Source organism: Rhodamnia argentea, chromosome 10 (genome assembly GCF_020921035.1).
Source record: "Rhodamnia argentea isolate NSW1041297 chromosome 10, ASM2092103v1, whole genome shotgun sequence".
NCBI classification, from domain to species: domain Eukaryota; kingdom Viridiplantae; phylum Streptophyta; class Magnoliopsida; order Myrtales; family Myrtaceae; genus Rhodamnia; species Rhodamnia argentea.
This window is the reverse complement of record NC_063159.1, coordinates 22,207,372-22,229,733: the sequence shown is the minus strand read 5'-3', so window position 1 is coordinate 22,229,733 and position 22,362 is coordinate 22,207,372. Positions and strand designations below refer to the sequence as shown.

Sequence of the window (22,362 nt, the reverse complement as noted above, 5' to 3'; positions counted from 1 at the left end):
TTAACATAATATGAGGAAAAAATACCAAAAAAGTCATAAACCTATTACATTGGTACCAAAAACCTTTCAATTGGACTAATTTAGTCCTAAACCTTTTTGCATTGGTACCAATTCAGTCCATTCGGTCAATTTTAATAAAAAATCGCTGATGTGGACGTTAGCAATTTCACATAGGAAGATTGACGCCGACGTGGCCATTATTTAATGATATTTGTTTAAAAAAATTATTTTCTAATTTTTTTTTTTTTTTGAAATTTATGGTTTGGCTGGCCAGCCAACCCTTGTTGGCCCTCGGGCAAGGGCCAGCCAGCCCTCCATGTCTGCTCGCTAGCTCTCATCGGCCCTAGGCGAGGTTCGTGGCATTGGGCAAGGGGTCGCAGCCTTGTAAGATCTAGGTGAGGGCCACCTTGCCCAACACCATCGCAACCTCGCCAATCGCGCTTGAGGCCGTGAAGGCCGTCGTCCAAGGTCGGCGAGGCAACCATCGCCTAGGGTCGGCTTACCCTCGACGGCGGCTAGCGAGAGTCACCTTGCCCGGGGGCCAGCAATAGCAAGGGTTGCCCGCCACCCTCGCCGGCCAAACCCTAAATATATATATATATATATATATAGAGAGAGAGAGAGAGAGAGAGAGAGAGAGAGAGAGAGAGAGAGAGAGAGAGAGAGAGAGAGAGATGATGATGATGATGATGCGGGCCCCAGCTCACGTGCACCCCGAAAGAGAGGCTTAGGCTCGCTTCCCGCGAGAAAGGAGAGATGCGGGCCATAAGGCCAGAAGGGGGTTCGGGCCCATCCGGCCCGACTCGTTGCCCATTTCTTTTTATTTTTTTAGGAAATTAAATAAAATTTAAATCTTTCCAATTGGCAAATAAAACGAGAAATAGGCAAATCCAAATTACTTTCCCTATTTTAAGCCTTAAGGAAAAAAATGAATTAAATTTAGTGGGGACTAACATAACTGTTTTTTGGACACGAATAGTTGTGATCGAATGACACTTTTGAGACATAAAAAGTTGTCTTCTTTCAAATATTATATGTTGAGTGACTCTATTCATTTTTAGTATCTTAACTTCTATTTTTGTTTTTTCTCAAAAGATAAACAGCTATTGTTTACAATTATTTCCCTCGAGAGATCTTAGAGAAACATTAGAATTGCTATGTGCTATTTTCATTGAGATTTTGTTGTATCTTGGAGGATATTTGTTGAAACTATTAACAATATTATGGGGCAAATAAATCCTTAAAAAGAGTGTCATCACGCCTCAAAGTCCGATTCTATTGTTCACCCCGTTCGATCACATTTTACAACAATGTTAAGGATTTATTCGAGCAACAATGGAGTCAGAATCCATCAAAGTCATGAACCAAGATATGATGAAACGGGACCAATTCGATGGCAATATTTCTCACGCTGGAGAGAGAAGATGATGTTCCTCATCATGGCGCTGAAGATTTCCTATATCCTTGATCCCAATTTGCTGACTATAGAGGATCTGCAGCCTGCCACTGAAGAAGGAGAGCCAAGTGCAGAGGATGTTGAAAAAGTCAATAAAGAGAGGAAGATCCTTGATCCCAATTTGCTGACTATAGAGGATCCGCAGCCTACCACTGAAGAAGGAGAGCCAAGTGCAGAGGATGTTGAAAAAGTCAATAAAGAGAGGAAGAAACGTGAAAAGGACAAGTTGCTTTATCGAGGCCATATGTTGAACACATTATCCGATCGTCTCAATGACTTGTTCACTGAGATGAAGTCTGCTAGAGAAATATGGAATGCACTTGACTTCAATTATAAAGCGGAGGAGCAAGGTACAAACAAATGTTTGATTGCTAAATATCTTGACTTCAAGTATGTTGATACCAAATCCTTGTCGGAGCAAGTCCATGAACTACAAATATTGGTCAATAAAATTTGTGCTCTTAAGATAGATATTCCAGAATCCTTTCAAGTTGGAGCAATTATTACAAAATTGCCTCCAAGTTAGAAAGATTATGAAAAAAAGGATGCCACATAAATCCGAGGACATCAATTTGGACCTAATTCATAAACATCTTTGCATTGAGGAAGAGTTACGTTTATGTGAGAAATCTGTTTTGTATGATATCAAAGTGAATGCTGTGGAGGAAAATGGATTTCAATAAAAAACCCACCATATCTTAAAACGCAAAAGAAGGCAGAATTTTTAAAAGCCATAGTAGAAGAAAAAGGGTTGCTGCTTTGTTTTTGGCAATGAAGGTCACTATGCAAAAGAGTGAAGACACCGCAAGAGCGCATTCAAGGAGAAGAACACTTCAACATTTAAGGCGATGCAAATATGGTTGAAGAGAACTACGTGACCATGACTTCAATCAAGTTTTCAAACTTGAATATTTCTGAAAAACTTAAGGATACTGTGGCCATGATTTCTACCATGGATAGTTGGCTTGGCGACTCAAGATTGAGACCATGGGTGATGCAATCCCAAGTGATCGGTTGATATTGGTTGATTGTGGTGCATAGTTGCGGGTGTATTGCAATGATTTGGAGATTCAAGTTGAGATAAATTGATGCGGAAAGATATTTGGATTAAGGGGGAGCAAACCTAATATTAGAGCTGACAGAGAGATTGTTAGGATGCACGTATGAGTTGTGTTAGATAAGTCCCCCATAAGATAATTGGTGTGGTGTTGAGCAGTTAATATGTCAAAGTTGGCCTATAACTCAGTGGTTTAAGTTTTTGAGTGAAGGTTTATCCAACTGGATATGTTGACGTGCTCACATTTAAGCTCTCTCTTGGCGATCTCCCCGGATAAAGGTATTGGATTTCTGCTGACTGTTCCCAACACCATGTTCATCGATGTTTCCTTAGACGATTCTCCCTATTCTCTTCTCGGTCACTCTCTAATCTCCCAAATCAAATTACTAGAAATTAAAGTGGTAACTCAATGTTTTGATAAATTGTAAATAATCATATAAAATTTTGTACGAACTCAAATGAGAGGTTGTGATACAACGTTATAGTAGAAAACATAGTCGGTGAAAAGTTAGTAAATCACACAAGAGCAGCTGACAAATTCACGTAATAAAATTTTACGAATGGGCAATGAGTACACTTCGTATCTTCTCATTTTTCATAATTCCCATATTTCTCTGTGATTTCCTTTTCCTCGGCTCCACTGGTTGAGACGTCTTGAATTTTACTGAGAGAATGTGGAGCATGAAGCTCTTAAGCGCTCAGAAAATTGCTTAGAATCCACCTCTGTTCTGGATAAAATTTGCAGGCTCATCATGCTTAGACAGAGCAATAAGACACTCCCCGTCTGGGACACCTTTAAACCCTTCATCCATTCTCTGAGGATCGACCACGTAACAGATGAAAAAAGAAAAGAACGATATAGCAGTTGCAGTATGAGAAGAAAACAAATAAAAGGTCCGGCAAGGTTAGGACGTTGATGAGCGATGGTGGTGCTCGATTTAAAGGTTCAGAAGTGTAGATAAACCAATGCGAAAACGCAATAAATTGGCGGGTGGCAGGGCGGGCGGGCGGACGGCATGACCTTCTCCCCCTTCGTAAGATAAAAGAAATAAAGAAAGAACGTAAAAAGAAAAGTAAAAGAAAGAAACAAAAAGAAAGTAAAAAAAAAAAAGTAAAAAAAGAAGGTAGATGCTGTGAAATGGATTGTCTAAGTGGGTTGTAAATGGGTATAACCTATTTATTGTAGCCTCTTTATTTTGTAGATCCATTATGCTGGCTTACTAAGTTTGTTCTTACGCATTTAAATACTTGTCGGTTATTAAATGGATTTTGGACCATTTTGACAAGTTTACGGGTGAGACAGCAACCATGTCTACAGAGGATTTTGTTGATAAGTTTGCTATAAAACTGTTTCAAGAGTGCGAGAAATAAAGATTTATATAGAGGGTGTTTCTTGAAAGCCCTTAGAATTGATAAAAGGGGAGATCCTCCTCTACCAACCAAATGAAGCAGCAACACCAAATTAGCCAATTTTTTTTTTCAAAATCATTGATTTATTATCAGGACCCTTGTAAAGTAGAAAAGAGTAAAAGGTAGATGTTTTCTAATGGCATTAGGGTTGCGGAAATCCACTGAGATATTTAGAATATTTATGATATTCTGAACATCTTTCTGATTGAATGTAATTGATATTGTAATAATCAGTTACTTTAAATAGTGCTCCGTAAAACTTATAAATCGGTTCATATACTCTTCATTATTACACAGAGAAATATAAAAAAATTTCTCAAATCTACTTTCTGCATTAGCCTCAACTCGGTATGGGAGCCATCATGGATGAGGAAGCGCCATCGAGTCTGTTTCTAACACCGCCAGCCGCATAAACCGCCTTTCTCCACGGTGATTGTTATGATGCAAGCTACATAGGTTGTGCCGCTCCCGTTTCTCCACCAAATCCGTAGCTTCATTTGTTGTTCGATATTTTTCCTCTGCTCGTGTCGGAAAACAAACACTACCACGAGACTCGCTGCCATAAGACATATAAGATCCAAAATTTTGGTAGCGACCCAAGGCTCATCTTTGCGAGTGTCCGAATCGCCTTTGATACGGTGAAGCTGAGTGAGGACTACGGTTTTTAGGTGGAGATATCGGTGGATCTAGGGACCAGTGGTGAAGGAGACGAACCGAAGAAGAGTTGAGAGAGCAGGACGCCGGTGAGGAAGCTCAATGGCGCAATATAGATATTGCAGGAAGCTCAATGGTGAGATACGAATGTCGCGGGAGATTGTGCTGAGCAAAGGAGATTTTGAAAGGCTTTTGAACATTTTTAATATCAATCTTAATGGGATTTTCTACAATTCAGAGGATATTTGGAAGAATTCTAATCCTACCTTATTCTATCCTGTCCCAATCTAAATTCGGACGATCAAACACCGCCTAAAGGGATGTAAATCTAAGGTTAGGAAAGGTTTCCAAGTTCTAGGAGGTCGCCATTACCGAAAGAGGGTGTGAACTGGTGGGAGGTTGGAGGGTGACCTTTTGCCTCTCTTTGCAATGAAAGAGAACTTGCAACAATGCCCCAGAGAAGGTAAAGGCAAAAGATCATTGCTAAGAAATCCATGTCCCTGCGCTTATGATTTGTGAGGCTTGCCTCTTTCTAAATCTGCAAAGGTGCATGTTCCTCTATTTTTTCTATCATATGGAGGCCATTGTGGTGGTCCTCTTGCATTTCTTTTTTCTTTCAATTCATGACCTCCTGTTCTGATACTATGTGAAATTTTGTGATATCACTATTAAATTGTTAGATGAATACGTAATTTAATATTTAATTACTCTGACATAGATAAATTATGGCCAAGTTGTCATCTCTTTTTACTGTCCACCAGAAATTGAGCGGTTGCTATGAACCTGCATTATTGAAGCCAAGGACCGCAGACCCTTCTCTTATGTCTTTTTCCGGGCAAGTGGGGGCTGATTCGTTCCATGGATTGGGAATGATGTCATCCAATTAACAACACAACACATGTTCCGAATGTGTTCAAACGAGGGGTCTCATTAGTGCATGTTCCATAACTTAAATCTTTCCGCAGTTTACGCTGGTAAGGCCACGACTTTCAGAGGCCGAGCTCTCTGCACGCTGATCCCGAACTTGTCTTCCATGTTCATAGTTTCTGGTGTGACACCGTCTTCGAGCCTCCAATTAAATGCGTTAACGAGCGAACCCAGCATCAGATGTAACATTCTCGTGGCCAACGGCAATCCTGGACAACTTCGCCTGCCACCGCCAAATGGTACAAGCTCAAAAATACTTCCCCGGAGATCTATATCGGATCCTAGGAACCTCTCCGGCACAAATTCATTTGGATTGACCCAAATGCTAGGATCTCTTCCTATAGCCCACGCATTGATAAGAACTTGTGCACCCTTTGGAATGGTGAAACCGCCTATTTGTGTATCGGCTTCAGACTTGCGTGGGAGGAGGAGTGGAAACGGTGGGTGAAGTCGAAAAGTTTCTTTTACGATAGCCTGTAAGTATGGTAAGCGAGGGATATCGACTTCCTCCATCCGGTTGCCTTTGCCGATGACTTCATGGAGCTCGGATTGGGCTTTTGATAGCTTCTCCGAGTTGCAAAGTAGCTCCGCCATTGCCCACTCTAGAGTACTTGAAGTGGTTTCGGTACCGGCAACAAAGAAGTCCTGTGGTCATCATTTGCAACGGACAGCAGAGCATGATAAGTACTTACGATGGGAAGATTTAGATTCATCGTTTGCAGCAAAATAAGTGAAACCAAGTACAAACAAAGTGAAATAGATCAATAACCTTGATTCCATAAGGTTGTTCTATTTATGCTGAGTGAATCAAACTTATAAATTGTACGAAAAATTATAACAATAAGATCATCGTGCGCCGCAACGGTGTTTTTCCCTAGTATTTTTTGGTCCAATGACGACAACGACGACAGGTGAATGAAAATATTGTTCGACAAATAAGGTAGTGACAAACAAAGAGAAGATTGAATACCAGAAGCAGATGCTTGACTAGAGAGATGTCCATGTCCTCACTCTTCTCTTCCACTACATCAAGAAGAGCATCCAAGACATCGTTGCTAGTAACTGAACCGGACTGCATCCTCAGCTGCCACCGTTTCTTGATGAGGACATCGAAGATATCGAACATCTCGCCAAAACACAATTCCGTCCGGCGCTTCAAGCCCTGTGGATCAATCTTCTTCAGCACACGAAAGTAATCTGCAAGGTTTGGCTTTCCAACCTCGGCCATGATTTGCCACACCAGCTCCTTCAACTCTTTAGCTGAATTTGAAGGGCAAGTCATGTCCAGTGAGAAAACCGTGTTCGACAGAGAGTTGAGGCTAGTCCTAAAAGCAGCCTCGCCAATGTCTATGGCATCGCCACTGTGCGCACATCTCCGAACGTAGCAGACAAGTTCTTCAACTTTCATGCTGCGAAGTTGCTGGTTGGAATCAAGTTTCGTATTGGACAATAGATGGGAGTTGTACATTTTTCTAAGCTTTCGAAAGAGAGGCGAAATGGGCATCCAGGGCAAGCCGAGTTGATCGTGGTTGTGGGCCGTGATGGTGTCCGGAATCGTTCGACTCACGAAGATGGCATCGTGGGTTCGGAGGATTTCTTTGGCGAGTGCTGGAGAAGAAATGACAACAGTGGTTATGAAGCCGAGCTGAAGTTTCATTATGGGGCCGTAAGTGCGGGCAAGCCTGGCAAGAGACTTGTGGGGAAGCTTTCCGAGTTCGAGGAGGTCACCGATGAGCGGAAGAGGCCGCGGACCGGGCGGGAGGTTGGAGGGAGCCGTTTGGACTCTCGTCCCAACGAAAGAGAGAGCTTGGATCAAGCCCCACAGTAAGTGAAGGCACAAAAGCAAGACTAGGTAATCCATGGCAGGCTTGCCTCTTTGAATCTAATGAGGTATATGTTCGTCTAACTTCTTCTAGTTCATAATGGCCATTGGAGAGGTCCTTTTGCATTTCTTTCTGCTTTCTCTAGATCACTACCATCGCTTTCGCTCGGTCCCCTAACCTTGTTTTTTTTTGTCGTCGTTAGCCCTCAAAATTCTGCTATCAATCGGGCCATTTGTCCCTTTGCAACGAGTAACAGGAGTTGGCATGATTCACAACTTGGAAAGCTACAGATTTACGATTGAAAAGGACATAATTATTTTGGTAGAATCCGAGATTTATAAACTTTGCATATTTTGAATAACTACAGTAAAAGCAAAGAGGTCATTTGACGCTGGATCTCTTGTCGTTCATGGATGTTTGTGTTTTCTTTGCTATATGGAAGCTAAACCCGACCGATTCAATAGGTGGTTGTTATGAATCTACACTATTAAAGTTAGGGACCGCAGGTAAAATAAGGATATGTGACCAGTCCCTCTCACTCATGAATCGTCATTGGCGCCGCCTGTTTATAATAATGGCAATATTATAATATATGTCTCGAGTTTGAATCCATTAACGAAAACCGACCGATCGAAGGATATAGATGGATCCGAAAGATTTCGGACGGCGGATGGGTGACAGAGTCGTCCAAGTAGATCGGAACTTCTTGACCAACAATGTGAGGAAAGAAATCCCAAAACATTTCTCCTTGAAGACCACTTCACGGGACATATAATGAGTGGTTCCTTTTGGTCGTTGCAGCTGCCATTTGGCCACTGAAATTGCGGTTGGTCAGTAGAAGATAAGGAAAAGCATTTGGGTTTTCTTGTTTGGTTCATTCTATTATCAAATAGTATCGGTATCGACACGTAACACGTCGAGATGTCATTTATCAAAAATAAAAGATTCCAACATATTAGGACATGTTGTGTATTAAATATATATGTTTAGTTGCATGGGATTTAGAAACTTTCTGCCATGGCCACTATGGTAATTTGACCCCAAAAGTCATCTTCCTAAAAAAAATAAAAATAAAAAGAATGATGTCTTGCCATAATCATTATGATTTTGAAAAATAAATATAGGTGAGCCCAACAAGATTTCGGAGGATCTCACGAAATATTTCCCGGTCCCTGTACAGCCCTGCCCCCTCTATTTCGTCTTCTTCATCCTCCAAAGTAGGGGTGAGTGGTTCCCGATCCGGTCCGGTTCCCATAAAAAATGGGGAACCAGACCGGTGGTCCCGATTCCCACTTTTCGGAACCGCGAACCGGACCGGCCGACCTCGGAACCGGGAACCGGACCGGACCGTTGGTCCGGTCCGGTTCCCGGGTGGTTCTAAGGATTTCCGGTCCGCGTTTCCGAAAAATGGATACACACTTTGATAGAAGATGCAATCGAGCTCAAGGTCGAGGAAACAAGGGTCGGTGTACCACGAGCTCGGCGAAGTCAAGGCCTCTTCGATTGACAATTCTGGATCGAACCCTAAATGACCTAAACCTAAACAACAAGTAAACGTTAGGTTTGTTTTAAAAAAAAATTTTTAAAAAAAGGACCAGTCCGGTCCTGGGCCCTGGAATCGGACCGCTGTGTCACCGGTTCCAATTTTAGGAACCGGGAACCGGACCATCGGATCGGGTCCGGGCGGTCTTTTTTGCTCACCCCTACTCCATAGTACTCTGTTTCTCCCTGCCCCCTCTATTTCGTCTTCTTCCTCCTCCTAGTACTCTGTTTCTCCCTGCCCCCCTCTATTTCGTCTTCTTCCTCCTCCTTAGTACTCTCTCTCTCTCTCTCTCTCTCTCTCTCTCTCTCTCATTGTCTTCTTCCCTCACTTGCACCACGACACCAGGAAAGAGGAAAGAGAACTTCATTCAACCAAACCAACCCAGTGTTATAGTTCGTAGTCTTTTACTTTACCCAAACGCCACCTGCTGCGAAAAAAACTGTGGAAGTTAATGGATTTTGCAATTTAAATCAAATGCGAGTGAACGAATTACATGACAAGATTGACGAGGAAAATAAAAAAACACGAAAGATTTACATGGTTGAATCCGAACATCAGCACCTATTTCACCGAGAGACCAAGCGGCAAGTAAACCACTAATCATTAGAGAGTTGCAAAGTTACACTCACTCGAACACTCAAATGTCTTGCAACCCCGCATTACCCTTGAATCCACATTGTGCCCTAAGCGGCGGCAACTTATCGCTTTCCGATGGTGCCTCGTTCCTCGACAGCTTCTACTTGTCGTCGAAACAAACCGTCAGCGAGTGATCGAGCCATGTGAAGATCTTGTTTGTTTTCTTCAAGAGGGAAAAATAAAGTTTGTTTTATTTTTTTTTTGTGGGTACTACGTTGGTATAGATTCGGATCACAAATAGAATTTCTACTCGGGATTCAGGGTATCTTTTTCCTTGGGGCTATAAAACAAGGTGAACAAGAATCAGCCGATGTGTATGGATTATTGACGGGTCAACCTAATGTTGAAGTTTGTTTGTTAAAACAAAAGTTGCCTTTTCAATCCCACATAGGATAGAAAGAAGAGTGCAAGTCTCTTTATTAGTTAGAAGGTCACAATGGTCTTTCAGAATAAAGAAATGGGCAAGTGGGCTAGACCCCACTATACCCGCGTGCGGGTGCGCGATTATTAGATGCACTTAGCACTTGGCGCGCTGTGGACGGAAATAAACCTTAATTATTATTATTACTTTTCCTTTCAAATAAACCTTAATTATTATTATTACTTTTCCTTTTGAAATCAATTCTCTTAATTATTATTATTACTTTTCCTTTCGAATAAACCTTAATTATTATTATTACTTTTCCTTTCGAAATCAATTCTTTTAATATTTATATTCTATATTATTAATTATGATTGTTCAGACATGAACAGTTGTGTCCGAATGGCGGTTGTCACTTACGAACGGTTGTGTCTGAATGATTGTTATCACTCACGAACAGTCATGTCCGAATTGTAATGTTTTGGAGATGAATTGGTGCGATGTTTCGGATATGAATAAGTGCGATGTTTCGGATATGAATAGGTGTATTCGTACATGGGCGCTTTGGACACCAAGAGGTGTGTTCTATTAGTGTTATATAAAGGACAATTCTGTTCAATTTCCGAGTCAACTTTTTATTTCTTTCATTTTCCTTCAAAAGAGAGACAACCAATCTTCATTGTTTCGTAGAGTGTTTTAGGAGATTTACTGGAATTGCTATCCAAGAATCTCATCGCGACTTTGTTGTATCCTTAAGGGAATTTGCCAGAAACCCGTAGCAACTTTGTGGGGCAAATTGATCCTAAAAGAGAGTGATTACACGTCTCAAAATCCGACCACATTGTTACTCCCTTCCATTAATTTTTTTCCAACAATTTTTAGGATCAATTTTCGCACAACAATGGAGTCGGAAACCATCAAAGTGATGAATCAGGATATGGTCAAGTTAGATCGGTTCGACGGCAACAACCTCTCACGTTGGAAGGACAAAGTAATGTTTCTGCTTACGGCTTTGAAGATATCATATATTCTGGACCCGAATTTGGCGCCTATTGAAGATCTTGTTCCTACCACCGAAGGGCAAGAACCAAATGCTGAAGAAATTGAGAGGGTGAATAAGGCAAAGAAGAAACGTGATGAAGACGAACTACTTTGTCGCGGGCACATTCTCAATACGCTGTCCGATCGATTATATGACTTGTTCACAGAAATGAAGTCGGCTAGGGAAATATGGAATGCACTCGAATTCAAGTACAAAGCAGAGGAACAAGGTACTAACAAATATCCGATTGCTAAATATTTCGATTTCAAATTTATTGATGCTAAACCCCTTCCGGAGCAAGTCCATGAACTACAAGTTCTAGTGAACAAAATTCGTGCTCTCAAAATCGACATACCAGAAGCATTTCAAGTTGGAGCAATCATTGCTAAATTGCCTTCAAGTTGGAAGGACTATGGGAAAAGGCTTATGCACAAGACAGAGGACATAACTTTGGTTCAACTCTAGAAACATCTTCGCATTGAAGAAGAGTCACGCTTGTGTGAAAATTCTGGACTATACGAGACTAAAGTGAATGTCCTGACGGGTAATGGATTTCAGTCCAAAAATAACCCGAACCCGAAACGCAAGAGAGAGAAGAATTTTAAGAAGGCACAAAAGAAAAAGAAAGGAGGCTGTTTCGTTTGCGGCAAAGTGGGCCATTTTGCAAGGGACTGTAGGCATCGCAAGAACAATACTTCCAAGGAGAAGAATACACCAATGCCAATTGTGAAGGCGGATACCAATGCTGTTGAAGAAAACTATGTGGCCATGGTTACACATAAGTTTTCAAACTTGGAAATTTCTGAGAAATTTGATGGTATTGTGGCCACGATTCGAAATCAACGGTACTTGCTCAATCGGGTTGGTGGTTGGATTCCGGAGCAACAATCCACGTGTGCAAGGATAAGTCCATGATCAAGAACTTTCAAGAGGTTGTTGACATTAACTATTGAGAGGTCCAAATGGCAAACACCAGTGTTGCAAAAATCGAAGGCCAAGGCTTCGTGGAGTTAGACTTCACTTCGGGAAAGAAAGTTACCCTTCTGAATGTATTGTATGTACCCGAGATTAGGAAGAATTTAATTTCTGTTGATTTGTTATTTAAAAGGGGATTTCGGTATCTGTTTGAATCCGACAAGGTTATCTTGTCGAAAAATGGAATATTTGTGGGAAAGGGTTATGCCAATGATGGCATGTATCAACTAAGTATCAATAATAAGATTGAATCTTCTGTTTATACTATTGACTCTTCAATTTTATGGCATAGTAGATTAGCGCATTTAAATTTTCGATATTTAAAGAATATGAAAAAATTAGACTTCATCAATTTTAATGGAGAATTAGATAAATGTGAAATTTGTGCTGAGTCTAAATTAACGAAGAGACCTTTTCCGAGTACAAGTAGGAATTCGAATTTGTTAGATTTGGTGCATAGCGATATATGCGAATTCAATGGAATGTTAACTCGTGGTGGTAAAAGGTATTTTATTACCTTTGTGGATGACTGTAGTAGGTATTTGTACGTTTATCTCTTAAGATCTAAAGATGAAGCATTTATCGTGTTTAAGAAATATAAGGTTGAAGTAGAAAATTAATTGGAAATGAAAATTAAAGTTCTACGTTCGGATAGAGGTGGTGAATATTTCTTGAATGAATTTTCATCATTTTGTGAAGAACATGGTATTATTCATCAAACTTCAGCACCATACACTCCACAGCAGAATGGTTTGGCTGAAAGGAAAAATAGATCTCTTGGAGAAATGATTAATTGTATGCTTTCTAACTCAAAGATACCAATTAATTTATGGGGTGAAGCATTACTTACTGCATGTCATATTCATAATAGAATACCCTCCAAGAAGACTAACATAAGTCCATATGACTTGTGGAAAGGTAGAAAGCCAAACTTGTCATATTTTAAAGTGTGAGGGTGCTTGGCTTATTATAGAGTACCAGACCCTAAGAGAACAAAGCTTGGTCCTAGAGCAATTAAAAGTGTTTTCCTTGGATATGCTGAAAATAGTAAAGCTTATAGGCTTCTTGATTTAGAATCAAATGTCATAGTGGAATCAAGAGATGTTGAGTTTTTTGAGAATAAGTATTCTACGGACTTTGAAATTATTGAGAATAATAATTCAAAGCCTAGAGAAATACAAGTAGATTCTCATGAAAAGGAAATAAAGGATTCGAAAATTATGACTGAACCAAGGAGAAGCACAAGACCAAGAAAATTGAAAGATTTAGGTCCCGACTTTATTACTCATATTTTTCTTGTTGAAAGAGATAGAGATAATAATGTGGTAAATAAATACCCTTTAGTATTTAATTTAGAAGGTGATCCTAAATGTTTTAGCGATGCTATGTCTTCTAGAGATGCTTTTTTTTGGAAAGAAGCTATAGATGATGAAATGGACTCAATTATGTCTAATAATACTTGGGTATTAGTCGATTTGCCAAAAGGATCTAAACCTATTGGTTGTAAATGGGTTTTCAGGAGAAAATATAACTCTGATGGTACCGTCCAAACTTTTAAGGCTAGGTTGGTGGCCAATGGATATAGACAAAAAGAAGGAATAGATTATTTTGATACTTATGCCCCCGTAGCACGTATAACATCTATTCGGATTCTTTTTGCTCTCGCATCCATTTATGATCTTTGTGTTCATCAAATGGATGTCAAAACTGCTTTATTAAATGGAGATTTAAATGAAGAAATTTACATGGAACAACCATAAGGTTTTATACTTCCCGGGAACGAAAAGAAAGTGTATAAGTTGATTAAATCTCTTTATAGACTTAAGCAAGCTCCAAAGCGATGGCATGAGAAATTTGATTCAGTCATATTGTCCAATGGCTTCAAACATAATAGTGCTGATAAGTGTATTTACTCTAAGTTCACTAAAGACTATGGAGTCTTGATTTGCTTATACGTTGATGATATGCTTATTTTTGGAACCAATATGACCGGAGTAAATGAGACTAAAAAGTATCTAACTTCGAACTTTAAAATGAAAGATTTGGGTGAAGTAGATACTATATTGGGTATCAAAGTAAAAAAGCATAGTGGGGGTTACTCGTTGAGCCAAGGAAATTACATTGAAAAAATGTTAAATAAATTTCAGCATCTTGGTTACAAAGTGGCGAGTACTCCATTTGATCCCAATGTGAAGCTAAATTATAATTCCGGTAGGGCAGTAGCACAACTTGAATATGCGAGTGCTATAGGATCTTTAATGTATGCGATGCATTGTACTAGACCCGACATCGCATTTTCTGTGTGTAAATTGAGTAGATACACTAGTAATCCAAGTATAGAACATTGGAATGTTGTTACAAGAATTTTTGGCTATCTTAAGAGAACCAAAAATTTGGGATTGTTCTATAATAATTATCCGGCTGTACTAGAAGGATACACCGATGCTAGTTGGATTACAAGCGTAGGAGATAAACATTCTACCTCTAGATGGATTTTCACATTAGGAGGATGTGCTGTATCTTGGGCAAGCAAGAAACAGACTTGTATATCTCACTCAACGATGGAATCGGAATTTATAGCTTTAGCAGCAGCTGGGAAAGAGGCTGAATGGATTAGAAATTTGTTGTTAGATATCAAATTGTGGCTTAGTCCAATGCCTCCTATTTCTATCCATTGTGATAATCAAGCTACTTTGGCAAGAGCATATAGGAGCACATATAATGGTAAGTCTAGGCATATTAGTCTAAGACATGAGTATGTAAAACAATTGATTAAAGATGGTACCATAACAATTGTCTATGTAAGTTCAAGCAAGAATTTGGCTGACCCTTTCACGAAGGCACTACCAAGAGAGGTAGTAATAATGAGCTCAAAAGAAATGGGGTTGAAACCATTTAATTAAATCACCAGTAATGGTAACCCGACCAAATACTAGCACATCACTAGTAATATGGTTTAATGGGTAAAAACAAGTTACTGAAAGTGATTGTATAATAGTGATATAAGCCCCGACATGAGAAATCAGTATTTTCTGTTACATTTTTAGAGGCTGAATTATATTCTTAATGAAGTGTAATACATTAATGTATCGTATTTATTAGTAACAGAAACACGTGATTGATACTTTACCTATATGAGCTTAGAAGTGGTGCCGCTTCTTACGAAAGTTATGGTTGCTTTCTAGAGAGCTCATGAAAAGGTACAAGCACAAGGCCATAACAGTGCTAAGTATATTATAAACTTCTCGTTGAAACAAGAGGTTAATATATGTGCAAGATGTCCCGTACTATTACTAAAAGTAACAAGTTTAAAGCCAGCAGCTACTTGTGACTTTGAAAGAACTTTGAGATACTTGCACTAAATGAAGGTTTAACTCGAAAGAGACCTTCATGTATGTATACTAATCTCATGAAATTTTGGCTATATCATATTTAAAAAAATATATTTAAAAAAAAATTATTTGTTTTACAAACAAAGTGGGAGATTGTTGAAGTTTGTTTATTAAAACAAAAGCTGCCTTTTCAATCCCACATAGGATAGAAAGAAGAGTGCAAGTCTCTTTATTAGTTAGAAGGTCACAATGGTCTTTCAGAATAAAGAAATGGGCAAGTGGGCTAGACCCCACTATACCCGCGTGTGATTGCGCGATTTTGACGCGATTATTAGACACACTTAGCACTTTGCACGCTTGCGCGCCGCGGACGGAAATAAACCTTAATTATTATTATTACTTTTCCTTTCGAAATCAATTCTTTTAATATTTATATTCTATATTATTAATTATGACTCTTCAGACATGAACAGTTGCGTCCGAATGACGGTTGTCACTTACGAACGGTTGTGTTTGAATGATTGTTATCACTCACGAACAGTCATGTCCGAATTGTAATGTTTCGGAGATGAATTGGTGCGATGTTTCGGATATGAATAAGTGCGATGTTTCGGACATGAATAGGTACGTTCGTACATGGGCGCTTTGGACACCAAGAGGTGTGTTCTATTAGTGTTATATAAAGGACAATTCTGTTCAATTTCCGAGTCAACTTTTTATTTCTTTCATTTTCCTTCAAAAGAGAGACAACCAATCTTCATTGTTTCGTAGAGAGTTTTAGGAGATTTACTGGAATTGCTATCCAAGAATCTCATCGCGACTTTGTTGTATCCTTAAGGGAATTTGCCAGAAACCCGTAGCAACTTTGTGGGGCAAATTGATCCTAAAAGAGAGTGATTACACGTCTCAAAATCCGACCACATTGTTACTCCCTTCCATTAATTTTTTTCCAACACGGAATCGATCCCATTTTTGGCCGCTCAACTCATGTTGTGGTTCACGTTCTTCTTTAGATATTCCCGATGAAGACATTATTCCTCTCCTCTTAACTGCTCCTATATGCTGCTTTACACTACGGATAGCTGGGAAGATTAATCGCCTAATTTTATTGTTTCGTCTAATACCGAGACTTTCTTCCGTGCTGTTAAATCTAAAATAGCATTGGGAAGTGTCAAAATAGCTTAGGTAGAATAAAATATCTAGTGAATTATTTTTACGGGTACCTTGTTAATAAATTACCAATTTTTTTCCGAAATTTGCAAATTACTAATTTGCATACTAAGGTACCAAATTTTAAAAATTGTTAACTGTAATATCAAATTATCAACCTCTTTAGAGTGGCTTATCATCTAAGGTTAGGTCAAATTAACAACTAAGTTGGGGTTACCAACTCTCAATTGAGTTGCTTATCAACATTTAATTTTGTGTAAATTACCAACTTTTCGATTGAGTTATTACACTATTTTCTTTGGTTAGCAACCCCTAATGCTTATTAACTCTTATTTAGAGGTTACTAACCTAAATCAGCGTGATTTACCAACTTTTCTCTCATAAAATAATCACCTAGTAATTGGGTACTGCCTCTAATTTGTGTTACTTCCATTTATTTTGATACTTGTTATATTTACCAGCTATCTTTATTGTTTAGAAACTTTTAGTTGCATTTTTTAGAGATGCCTAAAGTTTAATTACTCATTTTAGAAATGGTTAATACCACGGAAAACCCCAAACTAGTACATTTGTGACAAATTTACCCCAAATTATTTTTTTGATCACAAAAAATCCCAAACTGGTACACTTGTGACAAATTTACCCTAAACTAGTACACATGTGACAAATTTACCATCCGTTAATTTTTTTAAAATTTAACCGTCAAATTGCTAATTTGATGACACGTGACGCTTGACAGGTATACCGGTATGGGGTTTTGACCCTCTGTTTGTCATAAGTTTATCAATTTGAGATTTTTTGTGATATTAAATCAATTTAATTGGGGGTAAATTTGTCATAGGTGTACCAGTTTGGGCTATTTCGTGGTAAAAAAAATTAGTTTAGGATAAATTTGTCACATATATACCAGTTTAGGATTTTTGGTGGTCAAAAAAATAGTTTGGGGTAAATTTGTCATAGGTGTACCGGTTTGGGGTTTTTCATGGTAAAAATAATAATTTAGGGTAAATTTGTCACATGTGTACTAGTTTAGGATTTTTCATGGTATTAACCCTTTTAGAAATTACCAAACTTAGTTGGACTAACTTTCTCCGATTAACTTTACCAACTAGTTTTAGGTTACCAGCTTCCATTTGAGTAATTTAAAAACTTAATTTTTTTTATTATCTTTCACAATCTTTGAATCATCTCTTGCACTTTAAACTCTTGATGAGATAGCTTAGTACCGCTTATCCGCCTCATCTAAAACGATAAAATGGAACCCGATTACGAAGTTAAATTCAAATTGGTATTGGAGTCAAAGATCCCGATTTCAACTCTTCAAGCCTTTTTACTAGATTATAAATTTCTTTTCCCTATAAGGAATGACTTCAAAATTCTTTACCTCAAGATTTTGGAGTACCCAATTGAGGATGGCGGTGATAGTGGACATTGGCAGTGGGGAGGGAACAGTTTTGTGGGGGACTTTAGGGGTGAAGAAGAGACGAAGATGAAGAGCAGAGGAGGACATGGGTTGATTTGAGTTGGGTTGGATCTTGATTGGATCATGCATGGGTTGCTGAAATTATATAACATAAAAATAGATTTATAAGGTTGAATAGGTCAATTTGGGTAGGACCCATATTTTATCCACCTAAATCAAACAAACCCATTTGGGTAGAACCCATTTTTTATCCACCTAAATCAAAAATACCCATTTGACAAGCCTACTTGAACATCGTGACTATAGATCACTTAAGTAGATCACTACGAAGCCATGAGGAAAGATTAGAATGAAGAAACTTTGGAGCTGTTGCTCAAAATTGGACTCGTCATCATAGATCGGAATACAACTAAAGATGGTAAAGGGGGTCGTGATCGTGTTCTGGTCAAGGAGTAGAATGAGGAAGAGGTTTTGTGCTTCTTTTCAACAACGAAGAAAGCACTTCAACTTCCACCCTCTTACCTCATAAACCCTAAAATTCAAAGTCCTTCATTTTACAACACTAAATTCTTACTCTCTTATACATCATCAAATCCTGGACCTTTAGCGTTTACTCTCCTAAACTCTTACCTTCTTACAAGTTAAACCCTAAACTTTCAACTCCTTACACTTTACCACCAGTAACATGCAGATTTTCAGTTGTTAGCGCCAATAACTTTTTGTTTTTCATATCAAAATGTGCAATGCACGTAATTCTTAAGTGGGAAGTGCTCATCATGTGCATTATGCCCTTTAACGAAAGTACCCTTGACCGCAATCTTGTAAGTTGTAATTCACGCGAATACTAGTGCGAGCTTTTAAAGTCTCGGATTAAACCTGTAACTAGGTGGGAGTTGGTTGAATGCTTCAGCTGTAATAAGTTCGATTAAATGCTTCAAAATTTATCATTCAAATATACAGTGAAAATAGAGAGCAGTGAGTGAAACTAAAGATGCACCCACATAGCTCTACTTTGACGGAGTAAGTTACCTGCAAACTAAGGAATTTATCAACTTACAAGTGGAATGAAAGTTACTGGTTCTGTAAAAATTATCCACTCAAGAACAAAAATTGGTTGTGGGAAAATTAATTTACAATAAAGTTTGTAACTAACCAGCATAAGTCTACTTACGAGTTAGCGAGTTAAAGGCGAAGAAAGAATTTGCAGAAAAATAGTCCAAAAAGTCCTAAACTTATTGTATTTTTACCAATTAAGTCCTAAATCTTTTAAGTTTGTCAATTAAATCCTAACCCTTGGGGTGTTCAATGATTAACCAGATCAGCAACGTCTCAATGGATCAAGTCAAGTTACTGTGAGAGGCCGTGGATGACGTGAGTGTGCCCAAATTACTTTCTCAGCCTCATGAATTCAATCCAACCCTTCCTGGTCACTCTCTAATAATCTTCGATTGCAGGATTCCGAGAAGAACGCTCGACCTATCCAAGCACTGAACGGACGAGAGATTCGTCTCTACCGACCGCACCTCGAGAACGTCAATTTGAATTGATTTCTATACATTTGTTTGTATCATTTACTGAAGCCGCAAAGTAGTAATATGTGATTCTTGACCTTGCCTTGTCTGTACCATAAGTTATGTAAGGAGTGCTATAGAAATATCAGATCAGGCAAGTTCAGCTGGACCAATACATGGCGCACGCTATATTTGTCACAGAAATGTATTTCGAAAAACATGCCCCCTTTGCTTTTCCTTATCCAACGTCACTTGAGAAGCTCTCTCTTGTTCACTTCGTCGCTATCCCAATCACTTCCCTTAGGGACACTCACTGTCGCGAATCCTCGTTGTCGACAATGCTAACTTCCTTCAAATTTGGCATGAATTACCCTTCAACAAGCACATATCAACAGAACCGACTGCTACTGCTAGACCCTTAAAGCTCCAAGACCCAAGTCTCTAATCTTATCCAAACTGAGACAGCCTCTTCCTTGAGCTCAATCTAGGACTAGGATGAAACTTTTAGTCCAGTAAATATTCAAAGGAACTCGCTTAGATAGTAAGGTTTCTTATGCTACGCGACGTATGCTTGGCATTCTCACTGAACAATTTTCTTCGAGCAAGGAAATGAGCAGAGACGCACCCTATATAATTTAATGGACTTGCTGCATTGTTCTGTTGAAGTATTGGCTCAAGAACTGGCTGCTACTATGGATAGCTATTCTAGTCAGGATTATGAGCAAAAGGCTTCGGTCTCTTAACATCCTTTATTGATGAGAAAATTTCAAAAAAGGGCCCGAAATACCTTCCTTTCTCAAATAAGGCCTAAAGTTGACTTTGTTTCAAATAAAAATCAGAAGTGTCCTCATTATCTCAAATAAGAACATGAGGTGGACACTCTTTCAAATAAGGGCATGAGTGACCTTTTCAGTCTAAAAAACGGGCCTGACTCACTCATTATTAGGGGCATTTTGGTCATTTGATTTTTTTTTTATTTTTTTTAGTTTTTCAAAAATTTAAAAAAAACTAAAAGTGAAAAGAAATGAAACACGGGCGGGAGGGTTTCATTTCTTTTCACTTTTATTTTTTTAAAATTTTTAATTTAATTTAACTAAAAATTAGGTTAAAGTTGTATTTTGACAAAAATTCTCCCGATCGGTGGGAATATCTAGCCGGCCAGCCCGTGAAATCATGCCCTTATCATAAACGGTCATGGCCACTTCAGGCCCCTATTTGAGATAATGAGGAAACTTGAGGCCTTTATTTAAAACAAGGGCCACTTCTGTTTTGAGAAAATGAGAATGCTTAGAGCCTTTGTTTAAAAATTTCCTCTTATTGATTCCTACTTTGATCAAGTTGGACAGAAAATATTTTCTTTCGCAGTATCTAAATGTATGAATCTAAGGGCGTGAATGGTTAGTGTATACCATTTCTCGGGAAAAGTCCAAAAAAAGTCATAGACTTATCGCACATGTACTAATTCATTCTTAAACTTTTCAATTGGACCAATTTAGTCATAATTTTTTTTGCATTGGTACTAATTCAGTCAATCCGACTAATTTTGGCTCGAAATCACTAATGTGGATATCGATCTCGCTTGACGCCGACGTGGATATATTTTTAATTATTTTTCCTCCACTTTGGTCGTTAGGGTTGTTGACAACCCTCGCCGGCCACTAAATGAAGGCCTACGCAAACTCATACGCGGCCGTAGTGGCCCTAAGTGAGGCCATTGTAGCCACAGCCGAGGTGGCCTTCGTCTAGTGGCCGGCGAGGGTTGCCGGCAACCATCGCTGGCCAAAATAAAAAAAAAGAAAAGAAAAGAATAACTAAAATAATAAATTTTCAATAAAGTTTATTAAAAATATTTACGTCATCGATTTTCAGTCAAAATTGAGCAAATGATCATTTACTTCTTAGAGATAGCCAAACAATGATCTTATGTCCATTCTTTTGTAGTGTTCAAGAGAATATCAACAGCAATTTGCTCAACAGATACCAAACGCCAGCTATTTAGCTTGTGGTTCGTGTTTTGATTTGGTGGTGCATTAGGTGAATAGTTAATTGTCCTTTAAATATCTCCGGTTGGTGGGCTGATCTTTCTCCGACGAGAAAGACAAGAAAACGTGTTGATCATTCATCGGTTTTATATGGCGTAACGCGCAAGACGCTAAATTAACATTTGATTATAAGTGTAAGTTGCGAATTATGAGTTGTAATTTTTTCCTCTTTTTCTTTGTTTTCTCTTCTTCTTCTTTTTGTCCCTTTTCCCCCTCTTTAAATGTAAGCCCAACTGACGAGATAGATATTAAATTTTTACTTTTTCTTTTATCAAACATCGACGTTTTTTTTTTTAAATCATGCATACTAAAGATGTATCTCAAGACACTAGTTAACATATGCTAATCCAAACATTCTTGTATAGGGCAAAGGCTGTCTACGCATAAGTTCAATAATGGACATTGTTAGGACCATCCCACTTTACAACATTTGAAGGACAAAACTCCCATCTCCAGCTGTGCACAATATCCATTGAAGTATGTGCAGCTACATTTGATGCTGGAATTAAAAAAAATATATGAGCAGGACATGATTAGATAGAAGAATTTTTTAGGTTTTTCTTATATTAGTGTCTTGTTTGGTGATTAAATTGGATATAGACATACAGTTACAAATTATAGAACAAAAAAATTTCAAAATCTCAAAAACCTCCTCCGCTAAGAGCTATTAAACCACAGCATAAAAGGGTATGGACCTGATATAGAAAATTAAAAGACATAGAAGAGTTTACATATCTATCAAGATTGTGCACTATTTCTTTTGATTTCTACGAGGGTCGTCGTATTCATTTTTCTAAAAAAAATTATTAAAAATGTTTACTTCAGTGTCGGTTGCTCCACGTAGGATGACCGACGTCCACATCAACGATTTCTAGCTAAAAATTTCAGGATGGACTCAATTGTCACAAATACAAAAGGTTTAAGACTAAATTGATCCAACGGAAAAGTTTATGGAGTTTACAATATCAATGCAGCAGATTTAATACTTTTTTATACTTTT

The 22,362-nt window shown here is 38.5% G+C and overlaps 1 protein-coding gene across 1 annotated transcript; it reads right to left on the bottom strand.

Moving 5' to 3' along the window:
• Window positions 1-5,490: 5,490 nt before the first annotated feature.
• On the bottom strand, window positions 5,491-7,399 carry LOC115731760 (geraniol 8-hydroxylase-like). The gene is made up of 2 exons (XM_048271712.1): window positions 6,475-7,399; window positions 5,491-6,149 (listed from the first exon to the last, which is right to left on the bottom strand). The coding sequence occupies exons 1-2, from the start codon at window positions 7,363-7,365 to the stop codon at window positions 5,544-5,546; spliced, it is 1,497 nt and encodes a 498-aa protein (XP_048127669.1). The 5' UTR covers window positions 7,366-7,399; the 3' UTR covers window positions 5,491-5,543.
• Window positions 7,400-22,362: the final 14,963 nt, after the last annotated feature.

Bases quoted from the DNA above. Each gene is read 5' to 3' on its own strand.
- LOC115731760 (XM_048271712.1), bottom strand. From the start codon at position 7,365: ATGGATTACCTAGTCTTGCTTTTGTGCCTTCACTTACTGTGGGGCTTG. The intron at 6,150-6,474 runs GTATTCAATCTT...TGATGACCACAG, and splicing joins TAGTCAAGCATCTGCTTCTG to GACTTCTTTGTTGCCGGTAC.